Source organism: Siphateles boraxobius, unplaced genomic scaffold (genome assembly GCF_051911475.1).
Source record: "Siphateles boraxobius isolate OS27281-9 unplaced genomic scaffold, OSU_SipBor_1 164, whole genome shotgun sequence".
Classification (NCBI taxonomy): domain Eukaryota; kingdom Metazoa; phylum Chordata; class Actinopteri; order Cypriniformes; family Leuciscidae; genus Siphateles; species Siphateles boraxobius.
This window is the reverse complement of record NW_027508771.1, coordinates 1,071,768-1,097,174: the sequence shown is the minus strand read 5'-3', so window position 1 is coordinate 1,097,174 and position 25,407 is coordinate 1,071,768. Positions and strand designations below refer to the sequence as shown.

The 25,407-nt window shown below is 37.4% G+C and overlaps 1 protein-coding gene across 1 annotated transcript in view; it reads left to right on the top strand.

The window, feature by feature from the left end:
- LOC143740062 (potassium channel subfamily K member 5-like) overlaps positions 1 to 21,165 on the top strand; it is a 69,196-nt gene extending 48,031 nt beyond the window's left edge. The window contains exon 5 of the mRNA XM_077232141.1: positions 18,461 to 21,165. Coding sequence (XP_077088256.1) covers positions 18,461 to 19,341 — 881 coding nt within the window. The 3' untranslated portion in view covers positions 19,342 to 21,165. The remainder of the gene's footprint in view (positions 1 to 18,460) is intronic.
- Positions 21,166 to 25,407: the final 4,242 nt, after the last annotated feature.

The following is a 25,407-nucleotide window of genomic DNA, read 5'->3' as shown; positions in this document are numbered from 1 at the left end:
ACGACGCGCAGAAAGACGAGCAACAGTATCGTGTGGCCAGACAGCGCGCCGGAATGGAATGTAGTAGGCTAAAACAGATCACTTTCCCATAACGCAACTCCGACTACGGAAGCCTGTTAACTCAAAGGCGCAGTGCTTTCTTGCAATTGGGTCGGTTCATGTTCACACCGCAAACGAACCGTACCAGAGTTCAGCTGGGTCTCTTCAGCACCTCTTCAGCTGGGTCTCGGTTCGGTTGTTTGGTCCGCACCCGAGTTCGATAATTGCTGTATTCACACCTGCCCAAAAGGTCCGCACCAAGGGGGTAAACGAACTAGAGTTCGATTCAATCGAACCAAACAAGGCAGGTGTGAATACACCCTTAGTGAAACTTAAGAAATTGAGGAACCTGCCCAGTGAAGTAAGATCGGTAACAGAGTCATGGCTTTCCTATCCGATACCCATTTTCCCTGTCACCATCGTCTCGACAATGTTGAGAGGGACCAAACATAAAGGAGTGGTTCACTCAAATCTCTGTTCTGTGAGACGAATTGGGTCAATAGAGCTAAGTGTCATTGCTTCTAATCAGCTTAAGTCGAATACAGTGCATATTGCCTTGATAAATGCACGTTCGGCTGTTAACAAAACATTTTAAATGGCTTTTATGTAACGCATGGATCAGACTTTTCTTTTTACTACTGAGACTCTGTGCTGATATGAGCTCTCTTGCTGAACTCTAGGTGTAATTTAAGGACTTGAGGACTAATTGTCGAGGTGCAATTTTTTATTAATATGATTTAGTGCAAGTTGTTGCATGTTGAAAGTTTCAAAAGTTTTGAAGTTTAATTAATGAAGATTGACCTGCCCTACGTCTCCTAGATACAACAAACATTTTCTTGATGAATTTTAGGAGTTATCTGAGGTTATTCCATCTGCAGATAGGATTTTGATTCTGGGTTATTTTAATATCCATGTTTATTGTCCTTGTAAACCTATGACCCAATAATTTTTTTGAATTTTTTGGTTTATTCTTTTAATGTATCTCAATGTGTCTTTGAACCAACACATGATCATGGTCATACGCTTGATTTTGTGTTTTGTTTGGGAATAAAGATCAAAAACATTTGGGTTGAGGAAATGGCTATTTTGGACCATATGTTTATTAGTTTCAATTTGACAAAGAAATTAATTCCTACCCGATCTCATGGCAATTCATACATATTTTACGTGGTGGCTAATTTGTATGAATTCATACGACCTCACTCATACAATATGTACGATTTAGCAAAAATCAAATTTGTACGAGTTGCCCAATTCATATGAATCTGCACGAATTACCTACCCCTGACCCCGCCCCTAAACCTACCCATCACTATGGTTCAGACAAATCATATGAATTCAAAAATGATGTTAAAGCTGCTAGATTTTCTTTTTTTTATTATTATTATTATACCACAAAATGTAAAATAACCCATTGTTTGCAAATTGCAACCATATAAGGTACTTGGTCCATCTAGTAAAAAATGTTCTTCCTTGTCCAAGGATTTGTTTTTCATTAACAGTTTTTCATTAACAAGGTTGATCTTATAAGGTTGAATATTTCACATTGCTTGAGTAAATTAATTTATTTCCTTAGCTTAGTTGAAAGATACAGGTCCTTCTCAAAAAATTAGCATATTGTGATAAAGTTCATTATTTTCCATAATGTAATGATAAAAATTAAACTTTCATATATTTTAGATTCATTGCACACCAACTGAAATATTTCAGGTGTTTTATTGTTTTAATACTGATGATTTTGGCATACAGCTCATGAAAACCCAAAATTCCTGTCTCAAAAAATTAGCATATTTCATATTTCATATTTCGACCAATAAAAGAAGTGTTTTTAATACAAAAAAAAAAGTCAACCTTCAAATATTTATGTTCAGTTATGCACACAATAGTCAATACTTGGTCGGGAATCCTTTTGCAGAAATGACTGCTTCAATGCGGCGTGGCATGGAGGCAATCAGCCTGTGGCACTGCTGAGGTGTTATGGAGGCCCAGGATGCTTCGATAGCGGCCTTAAGCTCATCCAGAGTGTTGGGTCTTGCGTCTCTCAACTTTCTCTTCACAATATCCCACAGATTCTCTATGGGGTTCAGGTCAGGAGAGTTGGCAGGCCAATTGAGCACAGTAATACCATGGTCAGTAAACCATTTACCAGTGGTTTTGGCACTGTGAGCAGGTGCCAGGTCGTGCTGAAAAATGAAATCTTCATCTCCATAAAGCTTTTCAGCAGATGGAAGCATGAAGTGCTCCAAAATCTCCTGATAGCTAGCTGCATTGGCCCTGCCCTTGATAAAACACAGTGCACTAACACCAGCGGCTGACATGGCACCCCAGACCATCACTGACTGTGGGTACTTGACACTGGACTTCAGGCATTTTGGCATTTTCTTCTCCCCAGTCTTCCTCCAGACTCTGGCACCTTGATTTCCGAATGACATGCAAAACTGAGCAACAGTCCAGTGCTGCTTCTCTGTAGCCCAGGTCAGGCGCTTCTGCCGCTGTTTCTGGTTCAAAAGTGGCTTGACCTGGGGAATGCGGCACCTGTAGCCCATTTCCTGCACACGACATTCTTACCCATGATTGCGGTTTTGAGTAATGAAACAGGCTGGGAGTTTTTAAAAGCCTCAGGAATCTTTTGCAGGTGTTTATAATTAATTAGTTGATTCAGATGATTAGGTTAATAGCTTGTTTAGAGACCCTTTTCATGATATGCTAATTTTTTGAGACAGGAATTTTGGGTTTTCATGAGCTGTATGCCAAAATCATCAGTATTAAAACAATAAAATACCTGAAATATTTCAGTTGGTGTGATGGTTCAGTTTTAGTGTTGGATGATGATATCAAGAAAAAGCCCTTGTAAATAAAGAGATGGTGGTAGGTGTGTTTTTTGACATAGAAAAGGCTTATGATATGATGACAATTCTTTATGAAGCAACAAAACAAGGAACCACAAGAAAGTTGATTTAAGAGTTTTCTATTCAAGTTTAACTCCAGTCATATTACATTACAATTCAGTACATCAATACATTTAATTTCAGGCCCAGAAACATTTACCTTTTAATTACCTCACAACAATAAATGAATGACAGATAAATCAAAGTAAATAATTCAGATAATTAAGACCATGTAATGACTCTTATGCAAGAACAGAAATTAACCAAAATACAATAAGAGGAAAACAGGCAAAAAGGAATTAAACGTTTGCTTACCATGTCACTCATTAAACTACTGGGCCTGAAATTCAGTACACTGCATCACACACAATATTTACAAAATACTTCGGCATCTCAAGCGCCAAAATAAACATAAAAAAAAAAACTTCCTACATCAAAACTCCTCAAAACATACTACCTATAATGCCATGAATCAACGTCTAAGCACAACATAACCGGGTTGAAACATCCAGCTCTCTCTCAAACGCTCCATTTACACGCAAATCACCAAATCGCTCAACACAACTTTCCAATGCTTTTCGAAGTTCAATGAGGAAAACATATTCCTCAAAATATGAATCATAAGCATTAAAACCAGGGAAAGACCGCAGCATTAACACATCAATACAACACGGCTACAACAACAATACTCACAAGCCATCCACTAGTGTGACCACGACCGGGAATAACCCGCGCCTGACAACAAAGGCTAAAGAGCGAGAGAGAGAGAGAGAGAAACGCAATCACACTTCCTTAAATAACTTCCCACCTGGTTCCCCGAGTATAGGCTCAACAGCACCCTCCCCAGTACGAAATAGGAAAATACACAATTCATTGACGACTGTCGCAGAGTAGTAATCATTAAGCTGTATGATGCAGGGATTCGGGGAAGAATGATTAAGGACTTTCTGAGGTCATGGTGTATTCTGGTAAGAATAGGAGGGAGCTTTTCTGACTCTGTGTTTGTAAATAATGGGACTCCACAGGGTAGTGTAATCAGCCCAGTCCTGTTCAATATAATGGTTAATAATATGTTTGAGGTAGGAAGTGGATTTCAGCGATCTTTGTTTGCTGATGATGGAGCATTGTGGAAAAGAGGCCGTAATACTGGGTATTTATTTAAACAAATGCAGTGTACTTTGAAAAAGGTGCAGGCTTGGAGTGATAAGTGGGGCTTTAGACTATCATTGACGAAAACAAAGTATATGTTTTTTGGCAGGAAGAGGAATATAGATTATAGTCTAGGTCTTAAGTTGTATGGGGAAACTCTTGAGAGAGTCAGGGTTTTCAAGTTTCTTGGGGTCTGGGTAGATGAAAAGCTAACGTATAAAGAACATCTATGTAGAATGGTGAATAGATGTGGAAAGGTTATTAATAATTTGAGGTGTTTCGCGGGGTGCTCTTGGAGTGCAGACAGGAATCTTATCCTGATGATTTATAAAGCTATGATAAGAATAGTTTTTGATTATGGGTGTCTTGCATATGGATCAGCAGCTAGGTCCACACTTAAGTTAGATGTGGTTCAATCTAGGGCTTTGAGGATATATACTGGGGCATTCCGGACAACGCCGATTCTGTCGCTGCTAGTGGAAGCAGGGGAGGTTCCGCTAAGGCTGCGACGTGCAAAACTGGCATTCAATTACTTTGTAAAAATGAAAAGCTTTGGGTCAGCTCTTCCTTCAGTTTCTTTGTTAGCAGATTGTTGGGAGTTTAGGAAGGGTGAGAGTAGACTTAATAGATATAGTGTTTTACATTCTGTTAAGACATACGCAGAGGAGCTTAAGGTTAATGAAAGGAAAATGGTGCCTTCTGTCTACTGGCCATCTATCCCTCATTGGTTATTCCCTGAGGCTGATGTAGACATATCAATTAAAAATTGAATAAAGGAAGGAAGTGTAGGAAATGTTGCTCACTATGTCCAGGAGCATCTTAGGAAATTATGGAATGGCTACATAGATATTTATACAGATGGATCTAGAGACCCTGAGAGTAAGAAAGTGGGCTTTGGTTTATATGTTCCACATTTTCATGTTAGACAGTGTCATAGACTGCCTGATGGTCTTTCAATCTTTACAGCTGAATTAGTAGCAATCATATGGGCTCTGTGGTGGGTGGAAGAAAGTGGGGTGGAGAAAGCTATCATTTGCTCTGACTCACTATCTGGCTTGATGGCGTAGGGCTGGTCCGAATACCATTTTTTGAGCTTCGAAGCTTCGGTAGTAATGAACATCGAATATTCGAAGCTTCGGCGAGAGGGGGCTGAACATATTCTTTTCACTAATAAAGGCAGGAATCTCTGTGTTGGTCTGTCTTTTTGCATTTTGATTATTTCGAGAACCGTTCATCCAACCGACTTCACAAGGGAGTGCAGTGTTGCATTTGGTGCAATATAGATGGACACGCGAGACGCGACACATTCAGAATTAATAAACTTTTAGTCAGCTACAGAACAGCGCGAGCGGGAAGCAGCGCACCTCACGCGGGCAGGGTTTATATGCTCCGAGAACGGACACTCCACTATGATATAAAACGCACACACACAGGTCTGTTAAATTAAGCAATACTTTTAAGGTAGTCTAATATTTTTCTGACTAACAAATTACTGACACAGTAAAGGGTAGATTTAAATAAAGAAAAACGAAATTTAAATAAAGAAAAAAATTAATTTAAATAAGGAAAAACAAAATTTAAATAAAGAAAAAAATAAATTTAAATAAAGAAAAACGAAACTTAAATAAAGAAAAACGAAACTTAAAGAAAAATGAAATTTAAATAAAGAAAAAACGAAATTTAAATAAAGAAAAATGAAACTTAAATAAAGAAAAAACAAAATTTAAATAAAGAAAAACGAAATTAAGTTCAATTAAAAACGAGATTAATTTAGATTGATAATAACGGGTAAAAGGCTAATACATTTTGTTTCTATTATTCTATTTTCCACAATGTCAAAGCAACGCAGCTTAACCCAAAACACAAGCTCAGGCATGCACTTCAGTCCATACAAACTCCGCTGTTCTGCGCTCTAGCCAGAGAACACTCCCGTTGCAGTTAGGCGTTGGTTCTATTTCTAGCATGCACGCATTTTCCGCGTGGCTCGAGCCGCGCTTGAGACGCGTGTTTCACACAGGCAGTGTGCAAACTCAAACCTGTTAACATGGGAGCTGAAATAAAAACGTACATGCCACACAGCTGAGACGCTCACGCCATGCAGCCAGTGTGTCGCCGGCCTTATTCAAGCGCGAGTGAGAACCGTTTCGCGGGGGATCCCAGGTGTGCAAAAAAAAAAACGAATATTCGAATGTCAAATTTTCAAATCGAATACCAACCCACCGAACGAATATTCGAATATTCTGGTCCAGCCCTATGATGGCGATGGGGGAGAAAGAGGTTAGGGATAGGTTAGATTTGGTCGGGAGATCTTAACAAGGATTTATAGATTGGAGAGGCGGGGGTGTAGTGTGGGTTTCTTGTGGGTTCCAGCACATGTGGGGGTTGAAGGGAATGAGGCTGCTGATGAGGCTGCTAGTGCAAGTTTAGTTAGGGAAAATGTGGAGGTGGAGGTTCCATTTGACAGACTGGAGTGCCGTAGCATCATTAAGGAAAGACTGACACAACAATGGCAGCACGAGTGGTGTCACAACACTAGCGAGAGGAAGTTCTATGAAGTAAAACCATTAGTCAACCCTGGGAATACAATTATCCTGCCTATGATGGATCAGATTAAGTTGGCCCGACTAAGACTGGGTCATTGTGGATTGGCAAGTGGGCGGTTTCTGGTGGGAAAACATAGTCACGTATTAAGTCTGTGGAGTACAGGAGTCTGTCAAGCTTGTCATCTTGTTCTGTCCGAGATATGCTGAGGAAAGGAGACTGTTATTCATTGGTCTAAATGTTCTGGGAGTTGATTTATTCTCTGTTAAAACTCTGATGGGTGATAGTTCCAATTCTCTTTCTGATTGATTAGGACCATTTCACTTCCTAAAGGCCACGGGTCTATATTGGAAAATACAGGTCCTTCTCAAAAAATTGTGATAGTTCATTATTTTCCCTAATGTAATGATAAAAATTAAACTTTCATATATTTTAGATTCATTGCACACCAACTGAAATATTTCAGGTCTTTTATTGTTTTAATACTGATGATTTTGGCATACAGCTCATGAAAACCCAAAATTCCTATCTCAAAAAATTAGCATATTTCATCCGACCAATAAAAGAAGTGTTTTTAAAACACAAAAAAAACGTCAACCTTCAAATAATTATGTTCAGTTATGCACTCCATACTTGGTCGGGAATCCTTTTTGCAGAAATGACTGCTTCAATGCGGCGTGGCATGGAGGCAATCAGCCTGTGGCACTGCTGAGGTGTTATGGAGGCCCAGGATGTTTCGATAGCGGCCTTAAGCTCATCCAGAGTGTTGGATCTTGCGTCTCTCAACTTTCTCTTCACAATATCCCACAGATTCAGGGGTTCAGGTCAGGAGAGTTGGCAGGCCAATTGAGCACAGTAATACCATGGTCAGTAAACCATTTACAAGTGGTTTTGGCACTATGAGCAGGTGCCAGGTCGTGCTGAAAAATGAAATCAGATGGAAGCATAAAGTGCTCCAAAATCTCCTGATAGCTAGCTGCATTGACCCTGCCCTTGATAAAACACAGTGGACCAACACCAGCAGCTGACATGGCAACCCAGACCATCACTGACTGTGGGTACTTGACACTGGACTTCAGGCATTTTGGCATTTCCTTCTCCTCAGTCTTCCTCCAGACTCTGGCACCTTGATTTCCGGATGACATGCAAAATTTGCTTTCATCCGAAAAAAGTACTTTGGACCACTGGAGCAACAGTCCAGTGCTGCTTCTCTGTAGCCCAGGTCAGGCGCTTCTGCCGCTGTTTCTGGTTCAAAAGTGGCTTGACCTGGGGAATGTAGCCCACCTGTAGCCCATTTCCTGCACACGCCTGTGCACGTTGGCTCTGGATGTTTCTACTCCAGACTCAGTCCACTGCTTCCGCAGGTCCCCCAAGGTCTGGAATCGGTCCTTCTCCACAATCTTCCTCAGGGTCCGGTCACCTCTTCTCGTTGTGCAGCGTTTTTTGCCACACTTTTTCCTTCCCACAGACTTCCCACTGAGGTGCCTTGATACAGCACTCTGGGAACAGCCTATTTGTTCAGAAATTTCTTTCTGTGTCTTGCTCTCTTGCTTGAGGGTGTCAATGATGGCCTTCTGGACAGCAGTCAGGTCGGCAGTTTTACCTATGATTGCGGTTTTGAGTAATGAAACAGGCTGGGAGTTTTTAAAAGCCTCAGGAATCTTTTGCATGTGTTTAGAGTTAATTAGTTGATTCAGATGATTAGGTTAATAGCTCGTTTAGAGACCCTTTTCATGATATGCTAATTTTTTGAGATAGGAATTTGGGGTTTTCATGAGCTGTTTGCCAAAATCATCAGTATTAAAACAATAAAACACCTGAAATATTTCAGTTGGTGTGCAATGAATCTAAAATATATGAAAGTTTAATTTTTATCATTACATTATGGAAAATAATGAACTTTATCACAATATGCTAATTTTTTGAGAAGGACCTGTATAGGCTAGGAGAGCTAGGCTTGGGCGGTATCCAAATTTTGATACCGTCAAACCTCCTCCGTATTTTACCGGGGTATGCGGTATTACCGTGACTAATTAAAAATTATGACATAAGGCTCAGACAGCGTCACCAATCTGTTGGCTTGTGCCTACACCGTTCAGAAACTGAATACCTGATCGGGCAAAAAAAAACACACAAAAAAATCAAGGCCAACCCGTGCACGTTGTGTCTGATCCCGGCTGACGGCATTAAATGTAATATGAGCCGTAGCCCTATTTAGACTCGACTATTTTTAATACGTGGGCCGTTATAATATGGTGGCGCCAAATAATTGTTTAACCCAGGTGCTGAGGGGGTGGTAGATATAAATACTATTTATAAATGAACAAAAATGGGACAATTAATAATATTTAATTATTTTAATTATGACAATTGTATTCATTTTATTAATTAATTTAAATTAAATTAACAAGCAACAAGCAAGAAGTGCATTTGTAAATCCGGTGACACGCGTCCATTGATTTTTATTAAAACAACTTTTCTGTCAGTGCTGCAAAGATTAAGTTGACGATCGCCATCTCCTAGTGAACGCGCATATATAGAGAGAAATGCAAATCATGGATTACATAATCAGAAGGTATAGGCTAGCTTTTTTCTTTTCGTTTTGAATTGTTTCGTTTAAAGAAATTGACGATTGATATCTCCGTATGAACGCGCCTATAGAGAGAAATGCACATCATGGATTAATCAGAGAGTATGCTGCCTATATTTGTTTTCCTTTTGAATTGTTTCGTTTAAAGAAATTGACAAATCGCCATCTCCATAGTGAACGATAGAGAGAAATGCACATCATGGATTAAATAATCAGAGAGTAGGCTAGCCTATTTCTTTTCGTTTGGAATAGTTTCGTTTAATTTGATGATTGCCATTTCCGTATGAACGCGCATAGAGAGAAATGCTCATCATGGATTAAATAATCAGCGAGTGGCCTATATCTTTTCGATTTTAATTGTTTTGTTTAATGAAATTTCAAGCTTTATTTAGATATCTGTCATGTCTGTGAGACATACATTGAGTTTCGGTTAATTTATGATGAGATTTCAATGATTTCAAAGTGACCGCGGCGCGCTAGCGCACGATCATGTCATGATTATGTTGTCTGCTAAATTTGATTCTTATTTATTATTGGTTGATAAAAAAAATTATTAAAATTAAGATACAATTTATACAAAACGAAATTCACTTTAAAGAAAGGACTTTTACAAAATGAAACTTAATTAAGTGGTCAATGTCTGACTCCCGATGCATCCCATCTTACTCGTGTTGTTCAGTTTTCATTATCAACGTAAAAAAAAATAACATTATAATATTTTAACAAATATAAACTAATGCGCTTATTTAATGAACTCGGGGCAAAATGCATCCTCGCAGCAGTGAGTGGGTGGTTGTTTCGGAGATGCGACATTAGGTTAGAGGTGTTTCCATCTCTCGCGGTCACCTTTTTTATTGCAACATTTACAAATTGCCTTGTCAGTATTTACCGCCTCTCCCTTCTCTCTATCTCTCTCTCTCTCTCTCTTTCTCCTCCACACCGTCACTTGATGACAACTACATTAGCATTTTTAGGCATTGAATAAATTATATTTATATATTATATATAAGTGCCGGTAATGACGGTATTGAAACTGATACCCTTGCTATTTTAAGACCCCGCGGTATACGATATTACCGAAATACCGCCCAACCCTAAGGAGAGCATTAAAGTAGACTGTCTTTATCACCAGTGGGAGGCAGCAATGCACTAACAGTGCCTTGTCTGCCGGAAAGGAATAGAAGAAGTAGTAAATAAAACTAATCAATGTTATTTAGTTAAACATGATGAAATGTTAGAATATGATCTGTATGTTTTTCTAATGTTGATCTAGCTTACTTAGTCTCATACAACCAACAAACAACCTAACTAACAACATTCAACACATTCAAATGCCATTTAGTGTGATAGTGTAACTGTTAGACCAAGTGAAACAGCGCTGCGTTACCTCAAGTTTAATTCGTCTAATAAACTGACCTGTGTGAGTATTAATTCAGCACTTTCGTTTAGTTCAGTAGAATGAAATGTCCTTATTCCTTTATATCCGCGGGACTCCCCGTGTGGCGCTGGTATACGTCTAGCAATCGTGCCCTGCTTTATCACAGTCATGGTAAAAACATCAATGTATTCACTCATCCATAAAAGATCCACCAGCTTGACGACAAGATCCATAATTCCGCTTAATGCAGAATATACGTCATCAATATACGCCTTTGTTATTGTAAGAGGTTAGTGACCCCTGGTGGCGAAAAATCCTGCATATTGTACCTTTAATGGGGTCGTCGACATTATTAGCAGTGGCGGTTCTAGAGGGGGGGCCAGGGGGGCCCGTGCCCCTGTGACAGCAAGCTTGGCCCCCCTTGTGGCCCCCCTAAATGTGGAGTGTGAAATAATTTTTTACAAAACTGTTTTTTGCTATCGTTGTTATCGTTGTATGCGTATTATTTTTTTATTATTATTATTCTATCTTTGTGGATTTGCTTGTTCACGTGACAATTCGCATCACATTCGCGGGAATCGCGGCAGAATAACGTCTGTCTCCTGCACGCGAGAGAGGAGAGAAGGAGAAAGCTGGTAAATGTCAGTTCAGTTGCAAGTTCATTCTTTATGTGCGAATCGGGTGTGCGATGCGTAGCCTATTGTCTATTATGATATTGTAATCAATGTTTTAACTATATACGAGGCACTGTGAGCTGACATCGGATTTGTCTATCGTCCTTTCACTGCTGTGTGCGGTTCATAGGTAGGCTATGTCCCCAAATTAGTTTATGTCTTATATTTATATCATATTATGTTCTTATATCAGAATATCAGATCAGCAATAGTGCCGTTTTCCCGTGCACAATTGCAACGGTGATATTGATGTTATACAACAGTTAAATTAACAATAAGTGAACATTGGGAGTTACTTTTCAGACACAATATTGTCAATATTGTTTGTTTTCAGTTTATTTCGATGACTAGAATTTCAAAATGAAACCGTAGCAGAGTCTCAATGCAACAGACAGCGATGATTTATTGACTGAAATCCGCGTTTTGAAGGAATCACTTGCTCCTTTCCCGAATGAATCAGCCGTTTGAACAAATCGGTTGAATGAATGAATCCCTCAACTCGCTCATTAAGACCGTGACTTGCCGCCGCCTACTGGCGGTTTTAGTTTCATATTTAAAGTACCCTTTAATTAAAACATTAAAATTAGAAATCATTTCATATTTAAATATTGATTTGAAAAAAATCTCATAGCTTTATTTATGCAATTATAAATGGAGTGTAAATATATTAATGCCACTTCTGTGTCACTTCTAGACTGCACTGCAAACATGGATTTTGATTAAATTATTTAATTTGACTGGTAACAGTGGTACTGTATAATTATTGTATAATTAAGTATTATTGTATAAATAAGTATAATTACTGTATAATTTGAATGTTAGTATTTGACATAAAAGGTGATTCATAACTCTAAATAAGTTTAGAAAGAATGTCCATATATAGGTGAAAATGCCCCTGGAAATCAATTTAAGGTGGCAAATTAAATTAATAAAAAAATTAATTTCGGTCGCTGCTGTGAACTGACCACTGCATAGAATATTAAAAAATATGAATATCTTTGTGAGTCATCTGTCAACAACAGGCCTAAACCAGCAAAGGCACCAGCACAAAAACACAATCAGTAAAATATCATCTAATCATCAACAAAACATTGAAAATATTGAGATATATTTTTGTCAATATTGCACACCCCTAATGTACGGTATGAATTTTGATTTCTTCAGGTCTTAAAAAGCCTTAATTTTGACTTTAAAAAGTGTGCAGGAACCCTGTAAACGGTTAGACATAGTTACCTAGCAAGTCAGTTATTTTCAGTAAATGAATTAATAAGCTTCTTGGTACCCATTGCTTTTGCTCTATAGTTCTCACCAAAATGAAGAGAAAGAAGGGCATCATGTCAATTACAGTTACTGTGACTAATGCTGAATATGTAATGCAAATGTTAAAATATAATGGAAATGCATTGTTGAATGATTATAAACATGGTATTTTGCCTGTTAATGCCTGCAGTGCAGTGCAGAAAATGATATGACAACAATAAGGTCTAAATGTATCTGGCCCCTCTAACAGTACAACTGGCCCCAGCTTGGCCCCCCCAGTTGAAATGGTCTAGAACCGCCACTGATTATTAGTCCTAGTATTTTATCGATTATTAATAGCCTTTTATTTTATGACACTGAGCCATCATATGGGAAGCATGCCACTGTTGAACCAGTTTACAAAAGGCGATCCTGGATCCACAGGATTTTAAAAACTTCAGGCCTATTTCACAACTTCCTTGTTAGGTTTTTTTTTATAATAACATCTTAAAGACGTTCATAAACAAGGTTCAAGTTTTTTTGTTTTTTTTGTTTTTTACTGGAAGTAATGTTATGTATATTTTTCAGTCAGGATTAAGGACTAAACCTAGCACAGAATCATTTTTATTGAAGGTTGATATTTTGAATGGACTCCGGGAAAGGTGTTGCTTTAATGTTGTTAGATTTGAGCATAGCCTGTGATACCATAGATCACTTTTTTTTAATAGAGCCTTAGAGATTATGTAGGTATCAAGGGTGTGGCCTTTAAATAGTTTGCTGCTTATCTGCAGGATAGGACATGCTCAGTTAAGATTGTAAACTGTTTCTGCATCAGCAACTATCTCTTGGGGGCTCCCAACTCTGTTCCCTTTCTATAATAAATATTACTAATAATAATTCATTACATTTATATAGCGCTTTTCTGGGTATTCAAAACGCTTCACATTAGGCTTGGGCGGTATCCAAATTTTGATACCGTCAAACCTCCTCCCTATTTTACCGGGGTATACGGTATTACCGTGACTAATTAAAAATTATGACATAAGGCTCAGACAGCGTCACCAAACTGTTGGCTTTTGCCTACACCGTTCAGAAACTGAATACCAGATCGGGCAAAAAAAAAATAAAAAATAAATAAATAAAGGCCAACCCATGCACGTTGTGTCTGATCCCGGCTGACGGCATTAAATGTAATATGGGCCATAGCCCTATTTAGACTCGACTATTTTTAATACGTGGGCCGTTATAATATGGTGGCGCCAAATAATTTTTTAACCCAGGTGCTGAGGGGGTGGTAGATATAAATACTATTTATAAATGAACAAAAATGGGACAATTAATAATATTTAATTATTTTAATTATGACAATTGTATTCATTTTATTAATTAATTTAAATTAAATTAACAAGCAACAAGCAAGAAGTGCATTTGTAAATCCGGTGACACGCGTCCATTGATTTTTATTAAAACAACTTTTCTGTCAGTGCTGCAAAGATTAAGTTGACGATCGCCATCTCCTAGTGAACGCGCATATATAGAGAGAAATGCAAATCATGGATTACATAATCAGAAGGTATAGGCTAGCTTTTTTCTTTTCGTTTTGAATTGTTTCGTTTAAAGAAATTGACGATTGATATCTCCGTATGAACGCGCCTATAGAGAGAAATGCACATCATGGATTAATCAGAGAGTATGCTGCCTATATTTGTTTTCCTTTTGAATTGTTTCGTTTAAAGAAATTGACAAATCGCCATCTCCATAGTGAACGATAGAGAGAAATGCACATCATGGATTACATATCAGAGAGTAGGCTAGCCTATTTCTTTTCGTTTTGAATAGTTTCATTTAATTTGATGATCGCCATTTCCGTATGAACGCGCATTGAGAGAAATGCACATCATGGATTAAATAATCAGCGAGTGGCCTATTTCTTTTCGTTTTGAATTGTTTCGTTTAATGAAATGTCAAGCTTTATTTAGATATAGGCCTATCTGTCATGTCTGTGAGACATACACTGAGTTTCGTTAATTTATGATGAGATTTCAATGCAAGTGACCGCGGCGCGACAGCGCACGATCATGTCATGATTATGTTGTCTGCTATATTTGATTCTTATTTATTATTGGTTGATAAAAAAATATTAAAATTAAGATACAATTTATACAAAATGAAATTCACTTTAAAGGCCTTTTACAAAATGAAACTTAATTAAGTGGTCAATGACTGACTCCCGATGCATCCCATCTTACTCGTGCTGTTCAGTTTTCATTATCAACGTAAAAAAAATAACATTATAATATTTTAACAAATAAAAACTAATGCGCTTATTAAATGAACTCGGGGCAAAATGCATCCTCGCAGCAGTGAGTGGGTGGTTGTTTCGGAGATGCGACATTAGGTTAGAGGTGTTTCCATCTCTCGCGGTCACCTTTTTTATTGCAACATTTACAAATTGGCTCGTCAGTATTTACCGCCTCTCCCTTCTCTCTCTCTCTCTTTCTCCTCCACACTGTCACTTGATGACAACTACATAAGCATTTTTAGGCATTGAATAAAATATATTTTATATTATATATAAGTGCCGGTAATGACGGTATTGAAACTGATATTTTAAGACCCCGCGGTATACGATATTACCGTAATACCGCCCAACCCTACTTCACATATGGAAGGGGGAATCTCCTCAAACACCACCAATGAGCAGTATATATGTCCAATATATATGCTGCCCACTGATCTATATAGAATGACTGGATAGCTCATGACGTTCTAAACTGCCATCAGGCTGTGAAGCCACCGGAAGTGTTCGAGCGGCCATCTTACGATTCCCTACGTTCCCTACCAGCAGAGGGCTCCAACGGCCGTAATACAGATTTTGCTAGCTCTGACGGCACTTTTAAGATGACTCGCTGTGCAGCATACAAATGTCAAACGACGTTCACAAAAGGATGTAGAAAAACTGCCCACAGGTTGTAATCCAAACCCTATAAGTAGTAATTTAGATGTACAATTGTGGCTATTCCTGTTTTTTTCTCCGAGGCAAGAGTAAGTTAATGCTTCTGCAAAAAACAAAAAACAAAAACGATAAAACATTCAACAGTAGCCTATAAGAAACCTCCGAGCAGCAATAATCACAAGTGTCCAATAGCGACACCCTTTGACAGCTTAAAAAATATCTTCGTAAAAAGTTTTTTTTTTTAGCGTTACTTGACACTGATCTAACGTTATATAATGATGTCATTATCAGTTAACGTTACTTACATTTACCCATAAAATGTGTGCATTTTCTGAACATGTACTTGCTACACACTTTTAACAAACTACTGATCTATAAAAAACAATGAGAAAGAGCAATATTTTAAGTACATATAGGATTTTTTTCTATAGTGACAAATCTTTGTTTTATTTGATTGTTAAAATTGTTAATTTGCCATTTGAAGATTAATAGCTCTAAACAAGTGATGTTAAAAACTGTCAAACCATGTGCTTAATGTGTAGATAAAAACTTTATTTGGCTTATTGTGTACAACTTTGTAGATTTCCAAAAGATCCTGTCAGGAGGAGAGAATGGGTGGTAAAGCTCTGGAGGCAAAACTTCAGCAACGTAATTTAGGTATTCTGATCAAATTTTTTTTATTACAATATAATAATTCGTTGTTACGATAACTTATTTGTCCCCTCGTTTTAATAAATCGTGGACACGGTGAACTTATTCCCTCCCTCATTTTGATTTAACGAATTACAACGTGGCAACAATACAGTAAAACGACGGAACAAATTAGTTAAACGTGCTGAGGTACTATTAATTCGTGGCCACGAAACAATATTCATCTGAATATTCACCAATTCACAAAAATATAGGACTTTATATTCTAAGCATTCACCATTTAATTAATAGTGTCATCATCTTTATGCACCAACTGTTTTTCTTACCTGTTAAGATAACTCTTCAGTGAAGGCCGAGTCCCGTCTCATACCGTCCATGCTGAGTCCGACTAGCTTCTTCATTCAAAGGACAAATCACAAAATAAAAACACGTCATTACCGCCTCCTGCTGTTAGCCTAGAGTCTAGACAGACACTGTCCACGCTCCTCTCTACAGTATCAAAGCAATTTTTAATAAGCAGGAATAATTTTCGACTTTAAACAAATATCCATTTAAATGGTTAGGGTGTTTGCGTTGTAAAAATGTACAGGGAGACTCTGTAGTCGTGAAAGCATATTTTTTTCAGTTGTGAAAATTGTCTACTGAAACCTATTCTTTCAAACAAGGATTTGGAGACTGTTGTTGTGCTTGCTTTCATTTCCACATGGCTGGATTATTGTAATGATTTATACTTGGGCATAAATGAAGCCTTGGTAGCACATCTTCAGTATATGTCCAAAATGCTGCAGCGAGACTTTTGACTAATACCAGGAAAAGGGATCATACCTGTGCTCTTCATTGGTTATCTGTAAAAAAACAAAATACAATACAAGTTGTTAATGTTTGTTTACAAAGCACTGCGTGATCAGGCTCCAAAGAGGCATAGAGGAGATCGCACTTTTACTGTTGCAGCTTCTGCACTTTGGAATGAACTGTCCTCAAGTATGGACACTTTCAAAAGTGATCTAATGAGTGACTTATTATTTGTCTGGCTTTTGGCGCTTCATTAGGTATGATAAATGTGAGTGATTTGCTGTATGATGGATGACTTGATTGTGATTTATTGTTATTTTATGTTTGTAATAATTTTAGAGTTCTATGCCATTTATGTACATCACTTAGCTCAAATTGTATTTATAAATCACTTTCAAAACCATAAGAATGGACCAAACTGAGTTGAGTTGATTTGCACAACTTTCATTGCATAAAGTTACATACTGATTTGGAGATGCGCAAAATATTTCCATTACTTACCATTTTTCATACGAGTGTGTGAATGTTTTGCACCATATTCACTGCAGCAACAGTAGCAAGATGTGAGTCTATGGGTTTCATAATTTGTGATTCATAAAATAGAATTTGTCCACCTGCAATTAAGAATTTAATTAGACTTACTGTTGTTGTATTTGTGGGAGAGAGAAAGAGAAAAAAAAACTGTTTGAGTATCTTTGCAACTCCTAAAAAAAGGTATCTGCGACTTCAAATTTACTGATACACGTGGTATTCTCTACAACTACAAATTCCACTGTCTCAGGTGCTCCGTTGTTTTGTTCCAGTAATACCTTAAAAGAACATGGTGGTACTAGTAGTCAGCAAAAGCAGAGAGGTTGGTGTGTTGTAGGACTGGAATAGACGTCTGTCCAGGCTGACACGTTTAGGCCAACAGTTGTTTTTGATGCTTTCAACTGGGGCTTCCAGAATATCTGCAATAAAAATAGTATAGTTCAATAACAGTCGGACCCATTTCAAAGTATCACATCTGGTATAACAGTGTCATTCCAGGTTCAATTTAAGTTAAGCTCAATCCACTACATTTGTGGCATAATATTGGCACACTTTTTTTTTATTTTGACTTAACATGACATTTTGTAAGAAGTCCAGTGACTGAGAGCATGAGTTTGAAAATCACATTTCATTGGTTCAGACTCATGCCATTGAGAATTTATGAATATTCACATAGTTGGAATGCTGTGCTTTAAAACGATGCCAAACTTGTGCTGAGAGTGGCAGTCGTCAAGAAGCGAGCAGAGAAAAAATGAATTTTTTTGGACAAAGGAAAGGTACTCCTCTCAGAAAACGTACAAAAAAGATACTTTTAGATGTGTAATCGCTATTTGGAGCATTGGAATTGTTAGAGGATGGCTTAATTAACTAATTTTTGTGAAAACCATCTACCAAAACTGGCCCTGTAAATCGTAATTTGCCAACATCAAAACTCCAACATTGAAACTAAATGAAATCACTTCAATGTTTTTTTTTTGTGATTGTGATTTATCATCTTGCAAACTTTTTTCTCTTTATCTGTATTTTGTGTAGGTGTTGATCCCAATGCTGACTACCCTTCTCTCTATCGCTACTTTGTGGAGGTGTGGATATATCTTGGTCTGGCATGGCTCTCCCTTTTCTTCAATTGGAAGGTGCGCATGGTTGTGGAGGCACACAAAGCTCTAAAGAAGCGCCGTATGAAGCGCAAACTTTCTCTGGATGAGTTACAGTGCATCAAGGAAAGTCACAAGACCCTACACCTGCCTCCAACCCCTAATGAAGTCAACATCTTCAGTTTCATGACCAAGAAAAAAACAGATATCTGCTTAGTCAAGCAGATAGGTGTCGAGAAGGAAGGAGAAGATCAACGTGTCAGCTCCAATACTGGTAGCAAGAATAAAGCTCCAAACCGCTCAAAGAGCTGCTGTGATTCTCTTTCAGTAAAAGGAAATTCCATTCTCAGTCTAGACCGCTCCCCTCGACAGAAGCGCCGCTATAGCTTCAGTGACAGAGTTGCTGTAGCCTTCTCAAAATCCAAGGGTTACCTTCTTAACAAAGAGGAATGTCTTCTCATGAATGAAATGCATGGGGGAGGAGAGTATGAGAATCAATTGGACAAGGAGGTAGGAGAGAACCAAGGTCTTGAACCTGCAGGCTGCAGTATTGGCCGGATCACGTCGGACTCCAAAGTTAACCATTTTCCCAATGCTAACATCACCTTCATTGATGAGGAGAATTTCCTAAACAACAACCTGGGGGATGATGATAATGACTTTATGCCTAAATTCTCAGCTTCAGATGAGACAGATTTCAGAGCGGAACAGGGCTCAATATCTGAGACCCCTGTATTCACCAGAGATGGGTCAGACCATGACCACTCCAATGAGCAGCTGGTGGAAGAGTATTCCAAAGAGGACAATACTGACATTTGATCCGGTCTCATAATAGTATTTGGTCTTCTGTCTTAAACCTTAGTAAAGTGTTTTTTTTTTTGTTTTTTTTTCATGGACTTGAATTGGTGTAAACTAATTATTACTCACAATCCCTTTCCATCTGTCTTCCAATGTGAGCAGACTTATACAAGTTTAATGTGATTTTACAAATTATAATTTCTGTTGTTTTTTAAGGATTTTGCAAGTGGAACAACAGACTTAAGTCTTACTTTGAACTGACATTTAAAATTAAAAAAGCTGTTGGCCTTTAGACTTATAGAGATGTATATCAATAGCTGACTTTTGCATTGGCTCTAGACTTGATTAGGTTTTTATTTATTGTATAGCAAATAAATAAAAATAGACAATTTAGGTTCTACCTAAACTGTCTGGTTCACAATGAATCTGAGACTCCTGCAGTTCAGTTCACTGACAATATAGATTATAGATATAAATCAGATAGATTAAGATGTTTGCATGGTTTTTTCACCACATTGGTGATTTTATTTTTAAGATGAAAAGAAAAAAAAAGCTTAATCCTTATTGGATGTTAAACCAAATATGTTATCTTCCATTTTAGCCTGAAATGTTGTTTTTGGGTAACCATATTGGCCTGATGTTTTAACTTGGGATTTATTTAAAATGGTATGTCATAATTTGACCTTTTTTTTTTTTTTTACTTTTTTTTTATTCTTTTGTTTATGCAGACATTGTTTTATTGTTCCTGAAATGTGCTGTTAACTCCTATCCAAAGATCATCTCAATATTTATGGTTTTCTGTACTGTCAATACAATGAGATGATCTACACTAAAATACTCTATCAGGCTCCCTCAATGTGTCACTGTCAAGTAGATAATAGTTGAATCAGTCAACATTAAAAATGAGAAACAAATTGTTATTTCAGTGTTAGTTTTACTAACATAACCACCGTTTGGTGTCTTACTCATTTGTTGACATGGTAGTTCAGTGTTGAGATGAAACCAGCATACTGACAAAATAACCATTTTAATACATAAGCAAAAAAGAAAGAAAGATCCTGGTTGTGGTTCCCTATGCTGAGCTCTAGCCATGTGTGTTCTCACACTGTCCTCTAGCGTCATGCTACTGAGTGCCCCTGGTGTGTATAGCTGCATCCTGAGCCCGTTTCCTGTTTGTATTTCAAGTGTTATAGGAGTGATCTCTCTTAATCTCCTTTTCGCTTTCTTTAAAAAGGGTGTTTTTTTTTTTTACTTCATGTATGCATTGAAATATGCATTCTACTTTGTCTTCTAATATTCAGTGCTGTGCATGTCATGTAAGTACATTTTGCACCAATTTGCATTTCTTCTAATGAGGCCCTTTAATGTTGTCTTTTATGGTGTTACTATCAAACTTTTGTTATAGGCCCACCCCTGTTTTCTCAGTAGTAACCATCCCTGTTGGTCTCGTAGTCTCAGTTTAATTATCTATGAGCTAAATGGCATGAATAGCCTTGGCCAGTGATGTAAATTCTGGTTGTCTAACTAATCTTAAAAACCAATACCATGACTTGACTGGTTAACCTATTCATAGTGCAAATGTTCACCCCATTCTTTCACAGAAAAAGTAAGAACATTAACCTTTACATCACTTGGATAAAAAATGAAAAGCACTTTCTCTATTCTCCATGTTATGTTTTGAATTTCCTGAACTTTGTAATGCTATATTTCCATATTGTAATTGTTCTCTGGTGGTGCTACTTAACTCTGTTTAGATGAGCTCTGTATGGATTTGAATGTTGGACTAAATCAGAATTTTCCATTTGAAATAAAAAAAATTGATTTCTGCCTTGTTCTTTTCCCCTCTCTCATCTTTGAGCTGTGGTTTCTTGAAGACACTTGTACTTAAATGAAGCTAAATTTCTTTGAAAGGAAATGTTAAAAAATGCATAACATTTTTTGTGTATTTTCTTGAATTATACGCCAGCCTAAATTAAAAAATATGTTTGTTTTGCTGAGATTATGATCAGTAGATATAAAACGTCTACACACCCCAGTTAAAACTATGAAAGCCTGTTTCCGCCACAAAATAAAAAGGAAGTTGTGACTTTTTAGCTCACAATTTTGACTTTTTATCCCAGAATTGCGTGATGTAAAGTCGAAATTGCAACTTTATATCTCACAATTCTGATCCCAGACACATGTCTTTAATAATCCACATAGAGAAAGATGAAGGAAGGCAAAGCAACAACCGTTAAACAATAAGACCGGCCAACTAAGAACAGAAACAAGAACTTGAATACAAAAGACAGACCGAGTTAATTAATAACACACAGCTGTACATAATGACGAATCAAATCAGTAACCATAGTAACTAATCAGGAAACTGACAGGCAGGAATAAAGCAAAGACAGGAAAACAAACTCAAACTGAACACAACTGAGACAGTCAAGTCATTATTACATACAGCGCTTTTAACAAAGTAGATTGTTTCAAAGCAGCTTTACAGAGATAAACATCATTTAAGGTAACAGAGATTGGTTTGGTTTTGTAGTGGTTCTTGAATGTTTTTTCCAGCTAAAGTTAGTTTTGATTGATTCACTTCCGTTGAAATGATAATTTGTTATTAAATAGGGGCCGCTAAGACGACACCGTTCTCTCTAAACAGACTTTAAACACGAACCTATGATAAATGCTGATGGCGTTCAGATGCGCATTAAGAATTGATTCTACAGTTATGTGCGTTTGAATATATGAGTGCAGGTTTGTAATTCCCTACAAACCATGCCTAAACAAACTACTTGCTTTGCCTTTAAATTTTTTTGTCCTTTAAATTTTTTTGTCTTTAGAAATAAAATAACATCAACTCAAACAGACAGTGAAGGGGAAACAACAGACATATTACCAATAATTTTACAATATGAAAGGAGGAGAAGAAAATAAACATAGAAAAGAAAAAATAAAATAAATAAAAAGAATAATTCCTTTATATAGTCCAATATCTTGGAAGAAAAACATTGCCATGCATCAATGGTACTAGGTTTAGCCTTGTTAATTCTTGCTGTAGTGCATTCACAAGTCACTATTTTGTGGAGGCTATGAATCCAATATGTTTCTGCACACGTGTGGAGTAAACCAGTTCTGTATTATAGTCTTCTTTGCAGCTGTAAACCCAGCAAACAACATTCTTTTTTGCAATGAACTTATCAAGGAGTCAGAGTCATCATTGAGAAGACATAAACCTGGATTAGACATGTAGTCCATTTGTAACAAGGAGGACAAAACCAAGTTTACATTAGCCAGTAAACTTAGGTTGACAACAATTGGACACTCCCAGAACATATGAAGAAAAGTACCTGACGATACAGTGTTACAGATATGGCAGTTATAAGTTGATTGCAGTTTCATTTTGAACCTCTTGTAAGGGGTTATGTATGCTCTATGTATGACTTTGAAATGGATAAGACGATGAGCCAGGTTTTTAGAAATTAAGATTAGATTAGACCACACCCTCTCCCAGTCGACAGATACATTAAAATCAGATAATTCATCCTTCCAGATAGATTTAATAGAAAGAGGCTTTGCAACGCGATCATTAAGTTTACTATATATTAACGAAACAGAAGGCCGACCAGAGGATGGTGCGATCCAATCCCACATAGGGTGGGAAGAAATGGGGGATGCCCAGGGAACTCCATATGCCTTGAGAACCGAGCGTAGCTGAAAAAAGACAAAATATGAGGATGCTGGTAAACAAAACTTAGTTCTTAGTTCTTGAAGTGCGCAGAGTCCCTGGTTATCAAATAGGTCGCTGCATGAGTTTATGCCCAATGAAGACCAAGAAGGCTGGACAAATGGCTGATTTCCACATAAAAATTTAAAGTTGTGCCATAAGGGTGTGTTGCTACAAAATTTGAAAGGCCCTCCCATCAGACGTTCAATCCTTTTCCAGATCCTAATAGAATTGGCCACAACCGGGCCAAATTTGTACTTATTTTTATTTCCTGTACCAGCAAATAGAATATCTTGGAGCCTATGTGGTTTAACCTTGTCAGCTTCAACTTCTCTCCATGGAACTTTGGATTGAGAATCAACCCAAATATGAAGAGCCTTAATCTGGAATGAACAATAATATATTTCAAATTTGGCACAGCCAATCCTCCTGAAAGTATAGGATGCTGCAATGTGGCTAGTTTTATTCTGGCTCGCTTACCATTCCAGATAAACTGGGAAAGTATGGAATTGGTCTCCTTAAAGTAACCTGGAGGGGGGGAAAGTGGCAGCATAAAAAAAAGAAAATTAAGCCGAGGTAACACATTAATTTTGACTGCGGAAATTCGGCCTTGAAGAGAGACTTTAAGATTATTCCATCTTTGAGTATCACTCTTGATCTTCTTGCCTTTAAATTTTGATGCAGAATTTTATTTTATTTTATCACTTCGGGTAGGTACGCGAACTGAATTTTCCACAATGCTTTATCTGTAGAGTGGTATAGGGATCCTCCATAGAGAGAGGCTAGTTGGCACTTCAGCACTGCGTTGTCATCGGGTCCAGGCGAAGGTCCTTCATCAGATCTGGAAACGGCCTGGATCCGGCAGGCTGCGGGAAAACCTCGGGATAAACAAAGACACTAAAATTAGCATAGATGCCATTCTTCTTATGATGTAACAAGTACATCAGGATTTAAGGGAAGTGTTCCCAGTTAGGAACCTGGGTGTGCTTTTTGATAGCATGCTTTCTCGTGAAAGTCACATTTCATTTGTAGAACTGCATTTTCCATCATATAAAATATCTTTAAATTATGATATGCACTTAATGTCAAATGCATAAAAATCACAATGCATTCATGGCCTCAAGGCTAGATTATTGTGATGCTTTACTGGATGGTTGCCTTGCAGACTTAATAAACAAACTCCAGCTGGCCCAAAAAGGAGCAGCTTAGAGTTTGTACCCTTGGTCTCAAAATTCTGGCCAGTAATACGTAGAATATCAAAATCGCTGATGGTGCAGTGGATAAGACACACCATTTTGAATCCACTGTGAGACACCAATGTGTCCCTGAGCAAGACACTGAACCCCTAGTTGCTCCAGAGGCGTGCGACCTCTGACATATAGCAATTGTAAGTTGCTTTTGATAAAAGCTATCAGCTAAATGTAAATGAAATGAAACTTGCCAATTAACTATGTTAAGGTTAACTCTGGTATCCCTTCATGTATTCCTATTAAAGATTCTTTCTTTCATCTATTTGGGTATTACCATAAATAAAAACCTCCATAAGAGACAATTTTAATAACATTCTAGTCAAGATCAAAATTGATACTCAAAGATGTACTTTAAGGAGATTAACAGCACAAATTAACAAGGCTAAACCAAGTACCATTGATGCACGGCAATGTTTTTCTTTCAACATGTACGATTATATAAAGGAATGACCTTATAAACCTTTCTTTCATTCCCCTTTTCTTTCAGATTGTTAAAATATTGATCTGTTGCTCCCCCTTATCCCTGTTTGTTTGTTTGTTTGTATAGATGTTTTTTGTTATATCTAAAGACAATAAAAAGTTGATCACAAAAAAAGATGTCTTACAAGTCAAAATCTCACAAGAATAGTTCAGGTGAAGACGGGTATGAAGTACTTTGAGCTTGGTATTTGTTAATTCTGAACACAGCCACATTCAATAGTGTGCACACTTGTTAGTTTTTGGGTTATTTAAGTTTGTATTTTTATATCCTTTTTCTGTGTCACTGTTTTCAGTGGCATTGCATAGGTTGTAATTTTTACATTAAAGGTGCACAAGTTCTGATATGATTTATCTTTGTTTCATTTTTTTACAATTAAAAAAACAGCTGTTTTAACAGGGGTGTGTAGACTTTTTATATCCACTGTAATATGTAAAACTGAACTGTTAAACTTAAAGTCCCATTTAAGGTCAAATATTGCCACTTCTCATAATTTCAACTAAGCATGAATGGTGCTAAAACATGTCCATCTTGATAGATGAGCCCTATCTCTTCTATTTCATGGCCTTGTAAAGTTATAAACCTTTGTCTTTTCCACGTCATTACATTCTCGCAATTGTTATGTGTGAATTCTATTTCTAAAACAC